The sequence below is a fragment of the Thalassophryne amazonica genome, chromosome 17 (assembly GCF_902500255.1).
Source record: "Thalassophryne amazonica chromosome 17, fThaAma1.1, whole genome shotgun sequence".
NCBI lineage: Eukaryota > Metazoa > Chordata > Actinopteri > Batrachoidiformes > Batrachoididae > Thalassophryne > Thalassophryne amazonica.
Genome location: NC_047119.1, coordinates 14,221,927 through 14,244,850, shown reverse-complemented (window position 1 = coordinate 14,244,850; position 22,924 = coordinate 14,221,927). Strand labels below are relative to the sequence as shown.

General features: G+C 43.4%; 1 protein-coding gene across 1 annotated transcript in view; it reads right to left on the bottom strand.

Moving 5' to 3' along the window:
* Nucleotides 1-514: 514 nt before the first annotated feature.
* The window catches only part of map1b (microtubule-associated protein 1B), a 41,691-nt gene continuing 19,281 nt past the window's right edge, over nt 515-22,924 (bottom strand). The window contains 7 exon segments of the mRNA XM_034192519.1: nt 515-708; nt 6,625-6,863; nt 6,974-10,918; nt 10,921-11,334; nt 11,337-12,156; nt 13,079-13,219; nt 13,835-13,917. Coding sequence (XP_034048410.1) covers nt 553-708; nt 6,625-6,863; nt 6,974-10,918; nt 10,921-11,334; nt 11,337-12,156; nt 13,079-13,219; nt 13,835-13,917 — 5,798 coding nt within the window. The 3' untranslated portion in view covers nt 515-552.

The window sequence follows — 22,924 nt, the reverse complement described above, 5'->3', positions numbered from 1 at the left end:
GTTTGTTGGTGTATTTATTCCTGTACATTCATTTTGATTTCCTAAGGCAATAACAGAGAACTTGTTTTTTGGCCTTTGGCGTGGATAACAGTAGTTGTTCATAAAATATAATACGTGAATTTGATTTGTTGATGGCTTTCTAACTATTCGATCCGGGTTATCTTTACCTGAGGACAGATGAAGAAAGTCCATTCAAAGCAGCACTTTGGTTGGTATAATTGGAGAATTACAGCTGTTTTTTTGTTTGTTGTTTTTTGTTTCGCCACAATTTTTTTGTTTCTGTTGTTCCTAATTCCCTCTTGATAACAAAGTACATGAATTTATTATACTTGAATGAGTACAAGGAAGGGGCCCTGGAGTTCCTCATAGCTAGTTAATACTGTTTGTCGTCCTCATTGCAGGTATTTATTTTTAGGGTTTGAGAAACAAAGCATGTCTTTTTAGTACATCAGTGTGTAAGTGTCTGCTTAGGTTTTATGCTACACAGATTTGATCCCCCCCACAGATTGTGATCCCTGCTTTTTGTCGCCCACTCACTGCTGGTGAACAGGCCTACATCTCTATCTTACAAGCCGGAAAGGACTCATCCTGCATGACTACAGTGCTGCTGCTTGCCAGGACCATGATGTTAAGCTCCTGCTGCTTGTCGTGGGTTTCTTGGTACCACTCCCTCATCACGTCCGTGTCATGGGTTGGGATGAGAGTAACCTGTTGCCAAGCAAAAAGAAGTTTATTGGTCACACAGAATCGCAATAGAAAAGGTGATGTTGAGAAATGTAAGTCCTTTGCAGTTAAAGTCATGATTAAAGATCTGAAACCAAATGCAACAGCACTTTGTTTAACTTACTATATTGTGCACTGGAAAGGGGGGAAAAATTTAACTCATAGGCTGTACATCCAACATTCTCCCCCCCCCACCACCACCACCAACAGGTTGGGGTCTTTCATGACTCAGAAGGGTAATGCACTTTATTAAACAACTCATTGGCTCTATACCATTTTGCTTTGAATTCCAAAGACAGTCATCTTGTAAATTATCCATGTTTTCTGTCTTGTTAGGTTACTTAAAATATCTCTTTTCATTAGATAGTTCTGGCTGAAGTAGATTTCAAATGAATCTTGAATTCAGCCAAGCGCTATGGGATGTGTTCCTGTAGGTGTGCAATTGTTCGGTGATACTCTTCAGAAGTACAACTCGCACATTTGGTGACTTTCCTCTAGGTTGTGGACATCTGTGTTTTTTAAATAACCCAAATATTGCCATACACCTCTAGTCATGACACACTAGTTTTAGCTACACAAAGCTCACTGATGGAACCATGTGGAATAATTTCAGGTTTGTTTTGATTTTGTTCATAATGTTGGTCGGGAAGTCTTAACAATTTTGCAACATTGCCATTTTAAAAGGGACGTATACCATGAAAACAGAAACCAGTGTTAAAACCCAAGGTTATCCGATCTGAGGAGTTTTTTAGTATTCTGTGCTGTTTAGGGTCTTTTCTGTTTTGTGTGTGCCTCTGTTCCTCCTGCCTCGTGTCTGCGTGTGTTGTGGGCGTGTCCCGGCTGTCAGTGGTATGTATGTGTGATCGTGTCTGCTGTCCTGCATCGTATCCGTGTCTGATGTAAGCCTTAGGTTTGCGTGTGTGTGGGTATGTCCAGTATGCCGTCCTGCATCGTGTCCGTGTCCGATGTTTGTCTGATAGGTTGTGTCTTGTGTGGATGTGTGTGTGTGTTCAATCTTCTGTCTGTCATTTTCGTATGGTCTTTCTCCTCCGTTCGTGATCCTTCCTGGTTTTTGTGATGTTTATTTTCAGTCTTCTTCTTCTTCTTCTTTGTCTTTCGGCTGTTCCCGTTAGGGGTCGCCACAGCAGATCAATCGTTTCCATCTCACCCTGTCCTCTGTATCTTCCTCTGTCACACCAACCACCTGCATGTCCTCTCTCAGCACATCCATGAACCTCCTCTTTGGTCTCCCTCTTCTCCTCCTGCCTGGTGACTCCATCCTCAGCATCCTTCTCCCTATATACCCTGGGTCCCTCCTCTGCACATGTCCAAACCATCTCAATCTCGCCTCTCTGACTTTGTCTCCAAACCGTCCCACCTGAGCTGTCCCTCTGATATGTTCATTCCTAATCTTGTCCATTCTTGTCACTCCCAAAGAGAATCTCAACATCTTCAGCTCTGCCACCTCCAGCTCTGCCTCCTGTCTTTTTGTTAGTGCCACTGTCTCTAAACCATACAACATAGCTGGTCTCACTACTGTTTTGTAAACTTTCCCCTTCACTCTTGCTGATATTCTTCGGTCACAAATCACTCCTGCCACCTTTCTCCACCCACTCCACCCTGCCTGCACTCTCTTCTTCACCTCTCTACCACACTCTCCATTACTTTGAACAGTTGACCCCAAATTATTTAAACTCATCTACTTTCATCACTTCTACTCCTTGTAACTGCACTATTCCACTGGGCTCCCTCTCATTCACACACATGTACTCAGTCTTGCTTCTACTGACTTTCATTCCCTTCTCTCCAAAGCATATCTCCACTTCTCCAGACTAGACTCAACTTGCTCTCTACTCTCACTACAGATCACAATGTCATCTGCAAACATCATAGTCCATGGGGACTCCTGTCTGATCTCATCTGTCAACCTGTCCATCACCACTGCAAACAAGAAAGGACTCAGAGCTGATCCTTGGTGTAATCCCACCTCCACCTTGAATGAGTCTGTCATTCTGACTGCGCATCTCACCGCTGTCACACTATTCTTGTACATGTCCTGTACTACCCTAACATACTTCTCTGCCACTCCAGACTTCCTCATACAATGCCACAACTCTTCTCTTGGCACCCTATCATAAGCTTTTCTAAGTCCACAAACACACAATGTAACTCTTTCTGTCCTTCTCTGTACTTTTCCAACAGTATTCTCATAGCAAACATTGCATCTGTAGTGCTCTTTCTCGGCATGAAACCATATTGCTGCTCACAGATCTTCACCTGTTTTCTAAGCCTAGCTTCTACTACTCTTTCCCATAACTTCATGCTGTGGCTGATCAGCTTTATGTCTCTGTAGTTACTGCAGCTCTGCACATCACCCTTGTTCTTGAAAATAGGAACCAGCACACTTCGTCTCCACTCCTCAGGCATCCTCTCACTTTCCAAGATTTTATAAAACAATCTGGTTAGAAACTCTACTGCCATCTCTCCTAGACATTTCCATGCCTCCATTGGAATGTCATCTGGACCAACTGCCTTTCCACTCTTCATCCTCTTCATAGCAGCCCTCACTTCTTCCTTGCTAATCTCTTTTACTTCCTGATTTACTCTCACCACATCATCCAGCCTTTTCTCTCGCTCATTTTCTTTATTCATCAACTCTTCGAAATATTTCCTCCACCTTCTCAGCACACACTCCTCACTTGTCAGCACATTACCATGTGCATCTTTTACCACCCTAACCTGCTGCACATCCTTTCCAGCTCTGTCCCTTTGTCTGGCCAATCGGTACAAGTCCTTTTCTCCTTCCTTACTATTCAACTTCTTGTACAGCTCGCAATATGCCTTTTCCTTTGCTTTTGCCACTTCTCTTCTCGCCTTACGCCGCATCTCCTTGTACTCCTGTCTACTTTCTTCATCTCTCCGACTATCCCAAAACTTTTTCGCCAACCTCTTTCTCCTTATGCTTTCCTGGACCTCTTCATTCCACCACCAAGTCTCCTTGTCTTCCTTCCACTGTCCAGATGTCATACCCAGTACTGCCCTAGCTGTCTCCCTCACCACATCTGCAGTACTCTTCCAATTGTCCAAAACTGCTTCCCCTCCAACTAGTGCTTCTCTCACCTGCTCGCTAAATTTCACACAACAGTCTTCCTCCTTCAGCTTCCACCATCTGATCCTTTGTTGAGCTCTCACTCTCTTCTTCTTTACCTCTAAAGTCATCCTACAAACAACCATCCTATGCTGTCTAGTGACACTCTCTCCTGCTACCACCTTACAGTCTGTGATTTCTTTTAGCTTGCATCTCCTATAAAGAATGTAGTCCACCTGTGTGCACCTTCCTCCACTCTTATATGTTACCCTGTGCTCCTCCCTTTTCTTAAAGTAGGTATTCACCACAGCCATTTCCATCCTTTTTGCAAAATCAACTACCATCTGTCCTTCCCATTCCTATCCTTGATACCATATCTACCCATTACTTCCTCATCACCTCTGTTCCCTTCACCAACATGCCCATTGAACTCTGCTCCTATCACCACTCTTTCATGCTTGAGCACACTCTCCACCACCTCATCTAACACACTCCAGAAATCTTCTTTCTCCTTCATCTCACCACCAACCTGTGGGGCATATGCACTGATGATATTCATCATCACCCCTTCAATTTCCAACTTCACACTCATCACCCTGTCAGACACTTGCTTAACCTCCAACACACTTTTAACATACTCTTCCTTTAAAATGACCCCAACACCATTTCTCTTTCTGTCCTCACCATGGTACAACAACTTGTACCCACCGCCGATGCTCCTGCTCTTACTTCCCTTCCACTTGGTCTCTTGCACACACAATATGTCTACCTTTCTCCTCTCCATCATATCAGCCAGCTCTCTCCCTTTACCAGTCATACTACCAACATTCAAAGTCCCCACTCTCATTTCCACCCTTCTAGTTTTCTTCTTCTCCCGCTGTTCGTGGCAACGTTTTCCTCCTCTTCTTCGTCGTCGTTTATTTTCAGTGTGATCTGTTTATTGGTTGTACTATGTTCCTACGTTTTTGGGTTGATATTGTTCCTCATGGTGTTTGTGGTTGTTATGGCTCCCTGGTCCTTTGTTGTATTATTGTTTTATGGTGTTGTCCGCATGTCTTTTGGTTAATTGATCATTGCTTGCATTGAATTTTATTATCATGTTGTCTTTTTGTTCTCCTACTCCCAGCCTTTGGTTAAGTCTTGTAAAACTTAGTATTTGTTTTCTTCTGTAAGATTATTCCACGTGCATCCTTAGTTCAGTTTCCACACCTGCTGTATGTCTGGTCTAATTATACTCAACAAAAATATAAACGCAACACTTTTGGTTTTGCTCCCATTTTGTATGAGATGAACTCAAAGATCTAAAACTTTTTCAACACACACAATATCACCATTTCCCTCAAATATTGTTCACAAACCAGTCGAAATCTGTGATAGTGAGCACCTCTCCTTTGCTGAGATAATCCATCCCACCTCACAGGTGTGCCATACCAAGATGCTGATTAGACACCATGATTAGTGCACAGGTGTGCCTTAGACTGCCCACAATAAAAGGCCACTCTGAAAGGTGAAGTTTTGTTTTATTGGGGGGGATACCAGTCAGTATCTGGTGTGACCACCATTTGCCTCATGCAGTGCAACACATCTCCTTCGCATCATCCATGAAGAGAACACCTCTCCAACGTGCCAAACGCCAGCGAATGTGAGCATTTGCCCACTCAAGTCGGTTACGACGACGAACTGGAGTCAGGTCGAGACCCCGATGAGGACGACGAGCATGCAGATGAGCTTCCCTGAGACGGTTTTCTGACAGTTTGTGCAGAAATTCTTTGGTTATGCAAACCGATTGTTTCAGCAGCTGTCCGAGTGGCTGGTCTCAGACGATCTTGGAGGTGAACATGCTGGATGTGGAGGTCCTGGGCTGGTGTGGTTACACGTGGTCTGCAGTTGTGAGGCTGGTTGGATGTACTGCCAAATTCTCTGAAACGCCTTTGGAGATGGCTTATGGTAGAGAAATGAACATTCAATACACGAGCAACAGCTCTGGTTGACATTCCTGCTGTCAGCATGCCAATTCCACGCTCCCTCAAATCTTGCGACATCTGTGACATTTTGCTGTGTGATAAAACTGCACCTTTCAGAGTGGCCTTTTATTGTGGGCAGTCTAAGGCACACCTGTGCACTAATCATGGTGTCTAATCAGCATCTTGATATGGCACACCTGTGAGGTGGGATGGATTATCTCAGCAAAGGAGAAGTGCTCACTATCACAGATTTAGACTGGTTTGTCAACAATATTTGAGGGAAATGGTGATATTGTGTATGTGGAAAAAGTTTTAGATCTTTGAGTTCATCTCATACAAAATGGGAGCAAAACCAAAAGTGTTGCGTTTATATTTTTGTTGAGTGTAGTTTCCGTGTATTCAAGTCTGCACCTGTTCCCTGGTTATTCGCGGGATCCTACATTTTGTGTACGTTTTGCCTTGTGCTCTTTGGTTCCTGCTTCATTGTGGTAGTAAATACTCTCACTCTTAGCCCCTAGTTTCTATAGCTTTGGTTATTGTTTCATTCCCTCCATTTTTTGTATCACCCATTTTATTTTTTGCGTGTGGATTTTTGGAGTGTCTTGTGATTTCCTGACTTTATCCCTCAGGTTCTCCCCACACTGTTTGAGACTGTGGTTCCACGTGTTGGATTTTGGTACTGATTGCTGCTTTCTTAGTAGTGGGTTTGCACAATAAATCACCTTTTGTCAAATTACATCTCCTGTCTCGGCTGCCCTGCGTATTGGGTTCTCTCCTTGTGACTGTGATGGCTATTCATAACATGTAGTTAGTCACTTTATTGCTTTTATTATCATACTTCAATCTCACCTGCATATTATTACCCCACTGGGCCTTTCCTTCCAGCAGAGCATCAAGGACAGCCCTGTTAGGCTCCTGAGCTGCTTGATCATTGCCGCTGGCCACATAATAAGAGGATCGCACTCGTTTGAAGAATTCAGCATCTACATTCTTGGCACTACAGTGATTCGGGATATAAACCAAATCCATGTACATGGGAGGACAGTTGGACAGAATTAACCCACTTGATACCTTTCCACTGCTGGTACCTGATAGCACACAAAACAAACAAACAAAAACAAAAATGTATATTGTTCTGGACACCATCTTAAATTTCTGAGTATATTAAAATATGGAATGATAATGATATTGTACTCACTTGATGCGGCACTTTTTACACCTCTGGATGCAGAGGTATTCGTTGCATTTTTGGCATCTTTCCCTTCTCCTACACTCTTCTTTGGAGATGCGCTTTTTGAGTCCTTGATTTTTGACAAAGCACTCTTCCTCGCAGGGGAAGAGGACTTTTTTGGCATATTTTTCTTCTTGGGCTTTTCTCCTCCTTCTGTGTTAGCATTGTGAAGGTTTTCTTCAGCTTTGAGGGCCTCTGGATCCACCATGCACACATCATGATGATCTGATGATGGAGCAGAATCCCTGAGCGCTACTGGAGGAGGGTCAGCATGTCTGTAAGTTAAGGTCCTGTCAGTAGGGAGTGTCTCTGAGTCATCTTCAGAGTCAATGTTAGCATCTGCTGTAATGGAAGGGCACTCCTCAGTCCCTGGTGGAACATCTGAATCAGTCTGGGAGGGGGCAGATTCACTGATGGATGTAGGTGGAGTCTCCTCACACTGTTTGGTGGAAAGCTTCCCCCCTGGAGGTGGAGGTCCTCCACCTAACTTGGTGATAGGCTTCTCTTCATCCAAGGCATTTTCTTCACTGATGAAGTATTCTAGAGGGTTAGGGTTGATAAAAGAGGGGGATAGTTCTGTCTTGGGGTGACGATACTCACATGAAGTGACTAAGCAGAGGTCCACATCTGTCTTGGACTGACGAGGAGAGGGGGTTTTATCAGTGGAATCTGGGTCCTTGGCACCAGTAGCACCCTTGTAATTACACAAATCAGAAGAAAGCAGATATGATGGTGAAGGAATTTCAGGACTTTTAGGAGACTTTTCTTCTGGTTTAGGATCCTCAATTTCAAAAGGATTAACTTCTTTTTTTGAAGGAAGTGCATCTTCTTTAGAAAAGGTAAGAGAAGATAATGGGGAACTGGATTTAGGAGGTGAAGGTGACTTGTCATATTTCTGCTGTGTGCCACACTCAGTAGAGATGTTCTCCACAGACAGTGAACTTGGGCTGGTGTTGTCTTTTGCTGGGGTTTGTCCTATGTCAGAAGAAGGCTCATTGGAAAGGGGAGAGTGTGTGACAGAGGCTGCTTTTGGGGTGACTGGAGAGTGATCTACCTGCTCTACCGTGGCGGGTGGCATCTCTGTCAGTTCACAGGGGGTTGTAGCAGAGGGAGTAGACTGAGATCCATCTGATGGTGTCACGGAAGTGGCACAAACTGATTCTCTCTCTTCAACAAACAAATGTTCCTTTGTTGGTGAAATATGTTCTTTTACAGTGGGTTTTGAAATGGTTGCCTCTGAAGGGCTGTACTCAACCTCAGTTGGGCCATTTTCTGTAGCACGCAAGCTTTCTCCCACCAGCTGATGTTCTGGAATTTGTTTACTAAAGTCCAGCGCTAAAGAGTGATCAGGAGACTCTTGGCCAAACTCTATTGACATCGTAGAGTGTTCTGGGGATTTTGTATCTTGTGTCTGTGTTATATTTTTTGTCTGCAGTGAGGTGTCTGGGGAGATAGACATGGGTCTGGGGCTATCTTCTTTGGATGGAGATCTCTCAGCCTCATGGAAGGTTGTTGGCGTCTGAACAACAGAGACAGACAGAGAATCATCTACCTCTGTTGAGTGAGGAGAACCTACCTCAGCATGAAGAGAAGGAGAGTCAGTGGTTGGCTCTGGCAAAGAGCTAGTGGCCAAAGAGGCAGTGGATGCTGACGCCAAATGTGAAAATGTGTCTTCTGCAACCACTTCCTCAAGAGGGGTGCCCGATTTGTCCGATGTGGTGCCCTCAGAAATGGACATTTTACTCTCTTCTTTGAAAGCTGCAAATGAAGTAGTGTCTGGTTCGTGTTTGATCGCTATGTTAGATGTGAGTGAACTACAATATTCTTCAATTTTACTATGATCTTCCTTAAAGTGTGACTCTTCTGTCGTTGAAGAATCCGGTAGAGGTGGAGTAGGGCTTTTTGGAGGGGACATTATCTTATCTACTGGAGAGGACTTTTCTTGCTTAGGCTCACTGGGCTCTGGAGAAACCCTGTTGGAGGAGTCTTCTTTGTCACTTGTGACCTCAACTATTATGGGACCCTGTGGCTTTTCTTCTGTCATAGGTGGTAGAGTTCCTGCTTTCTCCTCTACTGGTGACTGATAGTAAGGTGTGTGACCTGATGATCGAGGTGAGTTAGTTCCTTCCAAAGTCTTATCATCTGGGCTGGCAGAAGGTTCAGTGGTAGCTCTGGTGCAATCTGCTAGTGTGGTGGACAATTCTATTGGTGCAGCAAGGGTGGATGGAGAATCAAATCTCTCCTTTTGCTCAACTGAGGGTGATCGAACAAGAGGTGATGTTGTAGAAGTGGAACTCAATCTAACCAAGTCAGTGTCATATATGCCATATGACTCTTGGGCTGAGGCAAACTCTCCAACTTTTCCTTCAGAGGGAAACTCCTTATAGAATTTATCCTCTTCTAGGGGTGTAGGAGGGGATATTGTGGATGCAGAAGGATTATAGACTTGGCCCTCTGTGGCATCACTCTGAGAATGTTCTGATCCTGGAACATCCTGAAGTGGTGAGAGCTTCTTCCTATCAATCTCACCACTTGCATATGTTCCAAACTTGCCAACGTCCTGTGAAGGAGACTCTGTTTCACCATTGGCCGTTTCATCACTCATAATATCCCGAGGTGTCAACATGTCATCCATTGGAGTAGGCACACTGGAAATTTCAACTGTGGACTGAGTGTGACCACAGGTGAAAGTGTAGTAATCGTGGTGATCATCTCTGCTGTCATCATCAGAGACTGTTTCACTCCCGAAGCAACCAACTGGCAACACTTCATCATGGATTGATGCAGCTGGAGAAACTGGTGAAGACACTTTAGGTGAGGCTGATAAAAACGGACACTGTTGCTTTACTTCCTTTTCACTGACATCCTTATTTGTCACATCAATGCTCTCCTCAATACTCCCTTCTAGTTTGTCTGCAGTACTTTTGTTTCGAAGGTCATCTACATCAGGAACAACCTTAAGTTCCAGGGATTCAACTCTTGGTGGTTCATAAACTTCTTCCGTCTCGCCTTTTTCTTCATAATCTCCTCCTTCAAATGTCTCTTCCATTACAGTGCCCTCATCTTCAAACTTCTCACTCACACTGCCACCAAGTTTTTCCTTAAGACCTTGTTCATCTGGAGTTGCTCCACTGTCTCCTTCGGGCTCTGTTGTGGTTATCCCCTCATCCACAGATTCTAATGCCTCTGGTGACTCTTTGCTTTGTGTTATTTCTTCATGGTGGATCATCACAGCCTCCTCTTCCTTGTTTTGGTGCACAGTTGCATCATCATCTACCACCTCTTCAGCTCTGAGCTCCTCAAAGTCCCTGGTGAGGTCCTCCGGTGAGGACATTAGAGACCTCAGTACCCCTGGATCCTCCGCAGCATCAGTTAATCTTGCTGCAGGTTTGCTACTGTCCAGCGCTGCCTCTTTCTTTGCTGCCTTTGATGTTCCTTTGTCTTTTAATTTTGAAGGGACTTCTACATCTTTCTTTGAGGCATCATCTTTTTTATGAGACTTTACTTTTGGTGCTGGAGTCTTTCCCTCACCTGCAGTGGATGTCTTTTTTATGTCTTTGAAAGGTTTCTTAACATCTTTCTTTGAATCCTCTTTCTTTTGGTCTTTTTTCTCTTCCTTCTTCTCCTTCAGTGGAGAATCTCTCCTGATATTGCGTTTTATATCTTTCTTTGCGTCCTCTTTATGCAGTGCTTTTTTAGGTGTATCGTCTTTCTTTGCCACTTCTTTTTTCACATCCTTTTTCTTATCCACAAACTTTTTTGGCTCCTTTTTGATCTTTTCCATTTTAGGTTTTATTTCAGACTTCTTCTCTGGAGTTTCATTTTGCAGCGTTTGCTCTGCCTTCACTTTAGTTTCCTTTTCAGGCAGCTTGGCTTTTTCCTTTTTTGCCAGAACCTTTTCTTTTTTCTCCACTTTTGTGTTTTTTCCTGAGATAATTCTGCGTCTGTCTTTGCCTTTTCGGGAGCTTCGTCCCTTGATTCCTTCCTGAAGCTCTTGCTTGGCGATGGCTTCGGGGTAGACTTAAGGCTCTCTTTGCTGTCTGTTCTGTGTTTCATCTTAGCTTGTTTTAGTGTCGGTGTTGATGGCGTGTTAGAAGACATGGTTTTTAGAGTGACAGCTGGCTCCTTCAAGAAGTCTAAGTGTTTTAGCTTTTCTAAACCTTCAAAGATGTGATGTTGAGTGGCATTTCCAGGAAAGAGAACACGCACAACCTTATCTGTTGGACTGGCGGGGTGCCACACAATTAGCGAGGAAATCGATGTCAAATAAGTGATGGGGAATTCTGATTCTTTTCCATTTGGGAGCAGAATGGAAGCTGTGTCTTTTCACTACCTGTCCACTGTTTCATGAAGTACTGCAGCTCCTTGCTGTTCTTTGATGGATTAAGCACATACATCTCAAGCTTCCCAACACCCATTTTTTGAAAGAGTATGACTGGTTCTATAGTGTTTCCCACGGGCCTCTGTAAGGGCTCCGTCCGCAAATTTAGCTTGACGAGGAACTGCTGCGTCATTGCTGCCTCCTCAATATTCATTCTCACCCTATAATTTGGTTCAGAGTTATCCAGGTTTTCTGGGAGGTTCACAAACACAACGCCGATATCTGGTGATATCATGTTCTTGACCCAGTCACTGTTAGCAGTGGAACCTTGAGACTGTTCTTCTTCAATTTCTGCAGTTTTTCTCTGCAACATGCTGTTAATGCCCGGCAGGTTGTCGTCACCGATGTGTGTTAGGAGGATAGAATCAACCCGGTCCAAATGCCGTACCAGCTTCCAGAAGCAAGACTTCCTGTCGGAGCCCCCATTGATGAGCATGTTGAAGCCATTGACGGCAAACAGAGCAGAGTCACCGTGACCACCTGGGAAAATGTAACAGCATGGTTTGGACAGTTTGAGGAATCCACCTGAGGTCGGTGGTTCTAACATGTCAAATGGAGATGGGATTTCTACCGATTCTGATAAATACTCTGTGAACTCTGAAAGGCCTTCCATTTCAGGGAGTATGAGAGCGGAGTTCAGCTTCATGTTAATGAAGTCTTGCAGGTTGTGTTTGTCTAAGCTGGAGTTTTTCCAGGCGCCTTGTTCTGGGCAGGAGATAGTAAGGTTGGCCTTGTTTGCTGGGTGAATGGTGCTGAGCAATTCACCAATCTGGGAAAAAAAACAGATACATTAAACTTATTGGACTATAAGTTGTTATAAATATAATAATGGATGAAAACTCTGAAGGTTGACCACTAAACATGTTGGCATTATTCACATTGTACCATTTTTTTTAAAATAACATTTTAAAACAGGGGTGTCCAAGTGACTGTCTAGGGGCCAGGTTTGACATATTGAGATAAATAAATAAATAAAAGTTTAAAAAAATTAAACTGACCTACAATGTTTTGTGTTGCTTGTTGGAAAAGTTCTTGTGCTTTATTATTTTTTTTATTATTATTATGATGAGAGAATGTGGAGTTTTCTTTGAATTGATATCATATATGCCGAATACATGTTGTACTAACTTTGCATTTAAGTGTGACCACTTAATGCTGAGGGTTTTTCACGTGAAAAGACAAAAGACAGCTCTCTTCAGGGAAAGAGGTAAGAGAAGGCCACTCTCCCCCATTTGAGAAAAATAAGTCTGGCAGCTCTATTGGAGATGTGGCTAGGGTTATAACTGGCAAAATTGTTGCTAGGAACCCCCCCCCCCCCCGCATGTAATCCAGGCTGGATATATTATGAGGTTTTGCTAATGTGCTTCAGTGATTGCACTCCTGCGGTAATAAAGACTTCAAATTGAAGCAAGCTTCAGGGTGGTTATTATTATATTATTATTTTTCTGACATTGCCTCAACCAATTTGGCTCTGTGTGTCTGTTTGCATCTCAGAACATATTTGAACATTTTCTTATCATTGATTTCAACATTCTTTGTACTTTGGTGAGGTCAAACACCAACCTCACCTTTACTTCAGCAAAACTATCTGCTGTCTTGGGCTAAACTGATGAATGCTGGCTATTGAGAGATGCATGTTCTTATCATTGATTTTCATATTCAACACAAGAGCATTTCTCCATTTGGCTCACCTCTTGGTCAGTGAATATGTCTATGAAGTTGAAGAAGGAGAACGATCCAGACTGAAGGATGAGCTCTCCAGTGTTTTCAGAGCATTGACCTGAGAGAACCAGGAGCTTGTGTCTTGCAGTATCTGAGATCATCAGGCGAACCTGGGGTGGGACAGACATTTTTACAGTATTTTGTATGGAAGGATACATGCTTACACACACACGGAAAATAAAACCTCGCCACAATTAAGACAATAAGTACTGAAATATCATCACTTTCATGTCACTCTAACCCATTAGCTAACTGTCTGAGTGCTTCTCTCGCCATCTGATCTCCTGAGTTCCTTTTCCTACCTCCCAGCCTTTTTCTATTAAGGCAACATCAGCTGTTCAAGGCTGCTGGTCACATCAATCCTGCTGTGCTTCGACATGTTATTAATGCACAGTGTGACAGTGATTATAGTTGAGTGGGGGAAGCAGCAGCACCACAAAAGAAACAACCTTCTCTCACAGCTCGGAATCTATCAAAACCTTATTGCAGTAACAAAGGTCAAAGGTTGCACTTAATATTCTTGTAGTAAATGAGACGTCAGTCTGCCAGCTAGCAGTTATTTATTTTTTTATTTTTTTATTTATTTATTTAACCAAACAGCAGCTCATACGTAAAGGATGGATAACTGGCAAATATGCTGGCTACATATCCATCTAAGGTATGAATTTGCATAGGTATTGTAGTAATACTGTCAGTTGGTTTAACTTGTACTTTCTTTTACGCACCTCAGTACTGACGGCTTCATCTGAAGGGTTGATAAGAACCACCGTCTCCAAGACATTACTTCTGTGGTGAAGACTTCTCTGTCCTGGAAACAAACGTTGCAAGAAGTTACTATTCCAAAATAAATAAACAAGCACTGATTTCACATGCTGTGATATTGTCGAATCCAGCAAAACGACCATTATATTTTGCGTCTAGGGGCCATTCCATGGCATTTCATCAAATACCTCCCGCCTGAATATCTTAGACCGCCTCCCCCCCAAAATGTAACAAATAAATAAATAATCAGGATAGTGCTGGGATAGGCTCCAGCCCTGCCCCTTGACCCTTAACTGCAATAGGCAGGATTAGAAAATGAGTGTGAGACAGATATATACATATCTTGTTGACTCTAACATTTGACTGTGCAACCTCTAGTAATATATATATATATATAAATAAAACCAGCTACATAGGTACAAAGAAATGTAGTCCTTTCAACAATGTACCAAAAGCATGACAGCAGAAACACAAAACCTAAAACGGTACAAAGATTTCTGTCAATATCACATATTTCCAGCAGAAGAGATGAAGTATGGTTCAAAAAGCAGTGATAAATCTCCTCTGATCCCTATAAAGGCCAGATTTATCAACAAATTCATCAAACATAGATGCTTGGTAGTTCTAATGTGCATGTGTAAATGTTAATGTCTCCATGCAGTATCACAGCATTCTTTATCACCAAGATGGATAGAAAACCTTTAGAGATGGAGCAGCAACACCCCCACCTCCAGCTAATTATATAACAACCCCCCCTTAAAATCTACTTGGATATTCCCTGCTCTAGTAGTGCTGTGCGGAGGAAGGGTTGAATATCTGAATTATTCCCAGTGAATATTCATGTTCTTCAGGGATATGTTCTGGCACCCATATTATTTAAGGTGTTGGGTAGGGCTGCGGAATCCAAAAAAGTTCCATCTCAATGGTTTGGGCATTTGCAGAGGAACAATGCAGGGTATATCAGGAGAAGAATGTTGAGGATGGAGATGTCAGGCGGGAGGCAGGAAGATGCAGAAGACAGGGTGATCTGCTGTGGCAACCCTGAATAGGAGCAGCCTAAATATTCCGATGAAACATTTTGATCCCCAGATTGTTCTCACGGAGTTCATCTGCAATTTGTGTGCAAAGGTAATTAATCATTGAACTTTGTGGGTTTAAATACTTGTAATACTTTTTGGTGACTCTTACATTTGTGGAACAAGGAGGTGGGGCCACTTATGCCACTCATCATGTTTTGAAAACAGGCCACTGTCATGTGACAAAAATAGTAACCCATTTAGCATTTTGTCGTACTCCTTATAATGCCAGTATTTTGTCGTACTCTGTTCAGTGGTGGATCGAGCTGTTGACCAAAGGTGTGATTAAAATATAGGAAAGGTCTTGCATAAACAAAGGCTGACTGATGAACACTGCTATATGCAGGATTAGAAGATTTTCAGTGTTTATGATAAAAATTGTGAATTATAAATTATAACTAGACAGTCAGTATTTAGCTTCCCAGATTGCTGTAGAATGCAGGAAAAAAGATGATAGATTTTTAAAAATTTTCCTGGTTGGAACCCTCAAGCAGAGATAAGCTCTTGTCACACCCAACCAATACTCTTCATATTATCAGTTATCAAGTTGTTCACCGATGAATATGGCTTTATACAACCTGAAGAAAACCATACACCCTTCGGTGTATGGTTTTCTATCATATACATGTACATTAAAGGTGAGGTTTTCATCCTGGTCGCGGCACACTGGACCAGCTCTACACGCTCCATCAGGTGCTCGAGGGTTCATGGGAGTTTGCCCAACCAGTCCACATGTGTTTTGTGGATCTGGAGAAGGCGCTCCACCGTGTCCATTGGGGCACCCTGTGGGGGTGCTCTGGGAGTATGGGGTCCGGGGTCCTTTGCTAAGGGCTATCCGGTCCCTGTACGACCGCAGCAGCAGCTTGGTTCGCATCGCCAGTAGTAAGTCAAACCTGTTTCCACTGCACGTTGGCCTCCACCAGGGCTGCCCTTTGTCACCGGTTCTGTTCATTATTTTTATGGACAGAATTTCTAGGTGCAGCCAGGGTGTAGAGGGGGTCTGGTTTGGGAACCACAGAATCTCGTCTCTGCTGTTTGCGGACGATGTGGTTCTGTTGGCTTCGTCAAATCAGGACCTTCAGCGTGCACTGGGGCGGTTTGCAGCCGAGTGTGAAGCATCCGGGATGAAAATCAGCACCTCCAAATCCGAGGCCATGGTTCTCGACCAGAAAAAGGTGCTTTGCCCTCTTCAGGTCGGTGGAGTGTCCTTGCCTCAAGTGGAGGAGTTTAAGTATCTTGGGGTCTTGTTCACGAGTGAGGGATGGATGGAGCGTGAGATCGATAGACGGATCGGTGCAGCATCTGCAGTGATGCGGTTGCTGTATCGGACCGTCGTGGTGAAGAGGGAGTTGAGGAGAGGGGCAGAGCTCTCGATTTACCGAACGATCTGCGTTCCGATCCTCACCTATGGTCATGAGATTTGGCTCATGACCGAAAGAATGAGATCGCGAGTACAAGCGGCCGAGATGAGTTTCCTCTGCAGGGTGGCTGGGTGCTCCCTTAGAGATAGGGTGAGGAGCTCGGTCACTCGGGAGGAGCTCGGAGTCGAGCCGCTGCTCCTCCACATCGAAAGGAGTCAGTTGAGGTGGCTCGGGCATCTTTTCTGGATGCCCCCTGGACGCCTCGCTGGAGAGGTGTTCCGGGCACGTCCCATTGGGAGGAGGCCCCTGGGAAGACCCAGGACACGCTGGAGGGACTACATCTCTCGGCTGGCTTGGGAACGCCTTGGGGTTCCCCCGGAGGAGCTGGGGGAGGTGTGTGTGGATCGGGAGGTCTGGGCGGCTTTGCTTGAGCTGCTGCCCCCGCGACCCGACTCCAGATAAAGCGGAAGAAAATGGATGGATGGATGGATGGATGGATGTACATTAAAGGCAATAGTAATAAATGCTGTGTCAATTGTAATTAGAATTTTATTAAATAGAACATTTCTAAACAGTTGTAATAAGACATTGAGTATAAGACATCTGAATAAACAACAGCAATCGCACGTGCTGTGATGTCACAACATATGTATGGATTGGCTGATTACCAAGGCGACATTCATTTTGTGGGTTTTACTCGGGTGGTATGAAAAATATTACCGGTCCGTGAAAAATATCACAAAGGTGTATTGCTATTTATTTGTTAGTGTTTTATCCAATAATATTGGCGTATCATTTATAGGTATATAATGGTAAGTTCTCCCGTCTCGACTTTATTTGGCTTTTCCAGCTGATCATGCCAATTTTAAAAGCAAGATTCAATCATTTTATGTTCAGAGAGCTTAATTTTCTTCATGTTAAATGCCCTCCTAATTTCTTTCCGTTTCTATGGTTGCTTTGCACGATAAAAGGGCAGGGCATTTCAGCTGCACTTGAATGTGAGAATAAGTATGGTTCGAAATACATCACACAGTGTTACACAAAGGAAAACAATAACCAGTTTTCAGATGGGAATGGAAGGAAAATTAGAATCTCTGGGGAATCAAGGGGGAAAAACCCTCTCTGCATAGCAAGGGAATAATGTGCTTGTAGTAATAATAATAGCTCTTTCAAAATTGCTGCAATGCACTTTACAGCTTCAGCCAGTGTCCCATTTATACAAATGCAACGGTTGATAGACTGGTTTCATTTTATTAATTTGCACGAGCTGTACAGGGAGCTTTGAAACCAGGGGTCTATCAAGGACCGAGGAGATTCCGTCTCCAGGGACGAGATGCTCCAGGACCTTTCTGGCTGTTGGGCCCATCCCTCCATACATATTTCATACAGCAGACTGTCACTGTGGAGCTCAGAGCCATTAACTGTGCTGCTTCTCCCCAGAGGGGCCACCACTCCACATCGAAGCCTTTTTTTTTTTATTCTCTGCTGATATTAGTGGCATGGCTACAATCAGGGGAGCCACTGTTAAATCTATAGCAGCTCCATTTATTTTACAGTTTTAAAATTGAATTTTTCATGTAATTTCAAGTATGGCAATTTTATTGCAGTTCTGAGGCTTTCGAGCCGTCTATCTGTTGCCTCTAACCATTTTGTATTCATTATACTCTTTGTCAAATCTTTGTTTCTTATCATTTATATTATATTGCAGCTGTATGCAAAGCATCCCGTGACCTGATCCTGGATATGCGGTTGAAGATGAATGAGTGAGTGAGTGTATGCACAGTGTAATATTGTGCACAAATATGAAGGCCGGTTTAAATGAACAGTGAAAATTTTAAAGATTTTCTTCTCAGTGTCTCATTGCAAGTGAATATTGATTTTTGTCTTTCAGTGTTTAAAATGGATGATACAGAAATAAATGAAATATGTGTTTAAGGTCATTTGATCTTGAAAATGTAGCACACAGCTTTTGCTTAGTGTTTTCTAGTGTATATGTAATTTCTGTTGCAATCCTGCCAATTCATAATATGCCTTATTTTTTTTTTTATTCCTACAGTATCATAACCCTTAAATTTATTGATGATGGGAACTTCACCATTTTCCTATTGAAGGCACATATATCAGGAGTCTCTCTTCAGTCCATTTTGATGGATCATCTTCAAAACTGGAATGCCTCAGTGTTGGCCAATACATGCTGTGAATCCAGAAAGTATTCACGTCGCTCCACTTTTTCCACATTTTGTTATGTTACAGCCAAAATGGATGAAATTCATTTTTTTAACCTCAAAATTGAAGACACAATACCCCATAACGACAATGTAAAAAAGGTTTTTCTAATCTTTGCAAATTTATTAAAAATAAATCAATAAAAACTAAGAAGCCACATAAGTATTCACAGCCTTTGCCATGAAGCTCAAAACTGAGCTCAGGTGCATCCTGTTTCCACTGATCATCCTTGAGATATTTCTACAGCTTAATTGGAGTCCACCTGGGGTAAATTCAGTTGATTGGACATGATTTGGAAAGACACACACCTGTCTACATATAAGGTCCCATAGTTGACAGTGCATGTCAGAGCACAAACCAAGCATGAAGTCAAAGGAATTGTCTGCAGACCTCTGACACAGGACTGTCTCGAGGCACAAATCTGGGGAAGGGTACAGAAACATTTCTACAGCTTTGAAGGTCCTAATGAGCACAGTGGCCTCCATAATCTGTAAATGGAAGAAGTTCAGATCCACCAGGACTCTTCCTAGAGCTGGCCACCTGTCTAAACTGAGAAATTGGGGGAGAAGGGCCTTAGTCAAGGAGGTGACCAAGACACGGTGGTCACGCTGTCAGAGCTCCAGCATTCCTCTGTGGAGAGAGGAGAACCTTCTCGAAGGACAACCATCTCTGCAGCAATCCACCAATCAGGCCTGTATGGTAGAGTGACCAGACAGAAGCCACTCCTTAGTAAAAGACACATGGCAGCCCATCTGGAGATTGCCAAGAAGCACCCGAAGTTCTCTCAGACCATGAGAAACAAAATTCTCTGGTCTGATGAGACAAAGATTGAACTCTTTGCTGTGAATGCCAGGCATCATGCTTGGAGGAAACCAGGCACCATCCCTACAGTGAAGCTTGATGGTCACAGCATCATGCTGTGGGGATGTTTTTCAGCGGCAGGAACTGGGAGACTAGTCAGGACTAAGGGAAACATGAATGCAGTAATGTACAGAGACATCCTGGATGAAAACCTGCTCCAGAGCGCTCCTGACCACAGACTGGGGCAATGGTTCATCTTTCAGCAAGACAATGACCATAAGCACACAGTCAAGATATCAAAGGAGTGGCTTCAGGACAACTCTGTGAATGTCCTTGAGTGGCCCAGCCAGAGCCCAGACCTGAATCTGATTGAACATCTCTGGAGAGATCAGAAAATGGCTGTGCACTGATGCTCCCCATCCAACCTGATGCTGCAAAGAGGAATGGGCAAAACTGCCCAAAGATAGGTGCACCAATCTTATGGCATCATATTCAAGATGACTTGAGGCTGTAATTGCTGCCAAATATGCATCAACAACGTATTGAGCAAAGGCTGCGAATACTTGTGTACATGTGTTTTTTCAGTTTTTTATTTTTAAGAAATTTGCCAAAAAAAAAAGCAACAACAAAAAAGCTTTTTTCATGTTGTCATTATGGGGTGTTGTGAGTAGAATTTTGAGGGGAAAAAATAATTTACTCTATTTTGGAATAAGGCTGTAACATAGCAAAATGTGGAAAAAGTGAAGCTCTGTGAATACTTTCCAGATGCACTGTACATTGTTTTCACAGCAGTCTTACCAGAATTTGAAAATTTACTGGAGCTAAAATAATAAACAGTTTTTTTTTTTCATAGATCTAGCTTGGTAAGAGCGAGTGCATACCACTGGTTTCTTGTAGTATTTATTTAATTACTAATTCCACAACTGTGACAGTAAAATACCATCATCCAAATGACTTTTGTCCTTGAAAGACAGCAGTGTTATGACTGAGAAAACATCAGTCATCTGTGAATGTGGAATGTGACACAAATATATTCCTGTTCATGCTGCAGAACATCAAAGAAATCTCTAATAGCGATAGAAAATTCTGTTTGTGTGTGTGTGTGTGTGTGTTCCTGGCCTCCTCAGCAGCCCACCTTGACCCTCATCACCTTGTGCATTGTAGCTAACGTATCAAAAATATGACAGATGTGCACTGGAGCTTGCTCAGCCCTGACAGTTACCTTGATCGATATAGAAATCCTTTACGGCCAGTGCAGCGCTTTTCTCTGTGGGAGGTAATGTGACACGCATCACCGAGCACGCTGCTTCAAACCCAACGCAAAATAACCGACTGCTGTGTTCTGCCTCCCACAGACTGAAGGAGACAGGGAAGCATCAGCATCAAAAATAGATGAGAGGAACACTACCATTCAGCTCCTCCTTTGATATCAAAAAGAGCTGGAATGAAAGAATTTTCAGTCAAGTGGGTTCCCTGCACATGTTGGCACAGTGGCACTGTTACCTGAAAATACTACTCATCGGGTCCGAGGGCGTTTTTTGGGCATTCACTCGCCTGGCATAAATGTTTTATTATTGCTGTTAAAAGCTTACTCTGCATCCCACAATCAACTAGTAAGTGTCTTTTTTTCAGGACAACCTGTACTTTCAGAATAGATATGCTATAGTGCTGATGCTATAGTGCTGGGATGAAGATCAGCACCTCCAAATCTGAGGCCATGGTTCTCGACCGGAAAAAGGTTCTTTGCTCTCTTCAGGGCAGTGGAGTGTCCTTGCCTCGAGTGGAGGAGTTTAAGTATCTCGGGGTCTTGTTCATGAGTGAGGAACGGATGGAGCGTGAGATTGATAGACGGATCGGTGCAGCATCTGCAGTGATGCGGTCGCTGTATCGGACCGTCATGGTGAAGAGAGAGCTGAGTAGGGGGGCAAAGCTCTAGATTTACCGATCGATCTACATTCCGATCCTCACCTATGGAATGAGATTTGGCTCATGACCGAAAGAACGAGATCGCGAGTACAAGCGGCCGAGATGAGTTTCCTCTGCAGGGTGGCTGGGCGCTCCCTTAGAGATAGGGTGAGGAGCTCGGTCACTAGGGAGGAGCTCGGAGTCGAGCCACTGCTCCTCCATGTCGAAAGGAGTCAGTTGAGGTGGCTCGGGCATCTTTTCCGGATGCCCCCTGGACGCCTCGCTGGAGAGGTGTTCTGGGCACGTCCCATTGGGAGGAGGCCCCGGGGAAGAGCCAGGACACGCTGGAGGGACTACATCTCTCGGCTGGCTTGGGAACGCCTTGGGGTTCCCCCGGAGGAGCTGGGGGAGGTGTGTGTGGATCGGGAGGTCTGGGCGGCTGTGCTTGAGATGCTGCCCCCACGACCTAACTCCGGATTAAGCGGAAGAAAATGGATGGATGGATGGATGGATAGATGGATGGATATGCTATAGTCGTGTTTTATAAGTGTAATAAAGGTATACAATGAGAAATACAAAAGGAAAAATAAAGCGGAAATAATGTTCACACACATTTATTCAAAACACAGCAAACTATAATAAACAACTGTTTTGACACGTTATAAAGGTAGTTTGGGCTCTTGTATAAAAGAATGTACAAACTAAAGGTTCTTACAATAAACACAAATGCACATTTTGAACAATATATACAAAATGGTTGATGCGTTTTGTTGGTCTTCATGCCATATCTGAAAGCAATTTCTGTCTGCTGTTACACAAAGGGCCACATCATTTACTTTGCACTTCCATGGAGTTGACTCTTCTTTTTGGAGTGTGTTCCTGCACTGAAAACAATCTCTCCTCACACTTTGAGGCCTCCCTCCCCCTCCTTCCATTCATATGCGTAAACGATGCTTTACGCTTCAATTGTTGGAGCCAGAGAGCTCCTATTCAACAATATTCATGGGCCATCTCTTCTACTGACAGTCTTTGGTGCACCACGTGAGATTGCTCTGCTCTATGAGTGGATATTGGAAAACCATGTGACGGTGAACCAATTCATGATTGGACACTCACATTGCACACGTCATCACACAAGTTTTATGAGGACTACAAGCATGGCAGAGGGCTCGTTCGAAAGTCCACGGACTGTATTTTCTGCAAAAAAGAGTATCTAATATCATAAAAAAGTACATATCATTAAATAAAACTTGTATTCCCCCATCGTACACGACGGAGACGACCCCAGAGTTAACAGAGGGTTGAATTTCAAAACATCCAATAGGCTATGAGGGTGATCTTCACCTTGTTTAGGAAATTAAACTTGATTCATTATCATTGATCATCACCTCCTTTGTTGTCTAACAATCATATAAAGCAGGATCTGGAATGGATTTGTGATCTAGGGATAACCTTTTATACCGTGCTAAAGTCAGCAAGCAATGAAGCCTATAAATAAACGTTTATGTTTATAATCCATATTTAAGAAGACCCTTGGGGTCTCATGTCATGTCCCCTCTTTCTGCCTCACTGTGGGATTCGCGTTTATTGTGCCCTTATTAAAGTCTCTCTACAGTGTGATGGATGGAATATCATCCGTCAAGCAGATGGATAATTGCTGTCTTCCATCTGCTGTTTTCCCCTT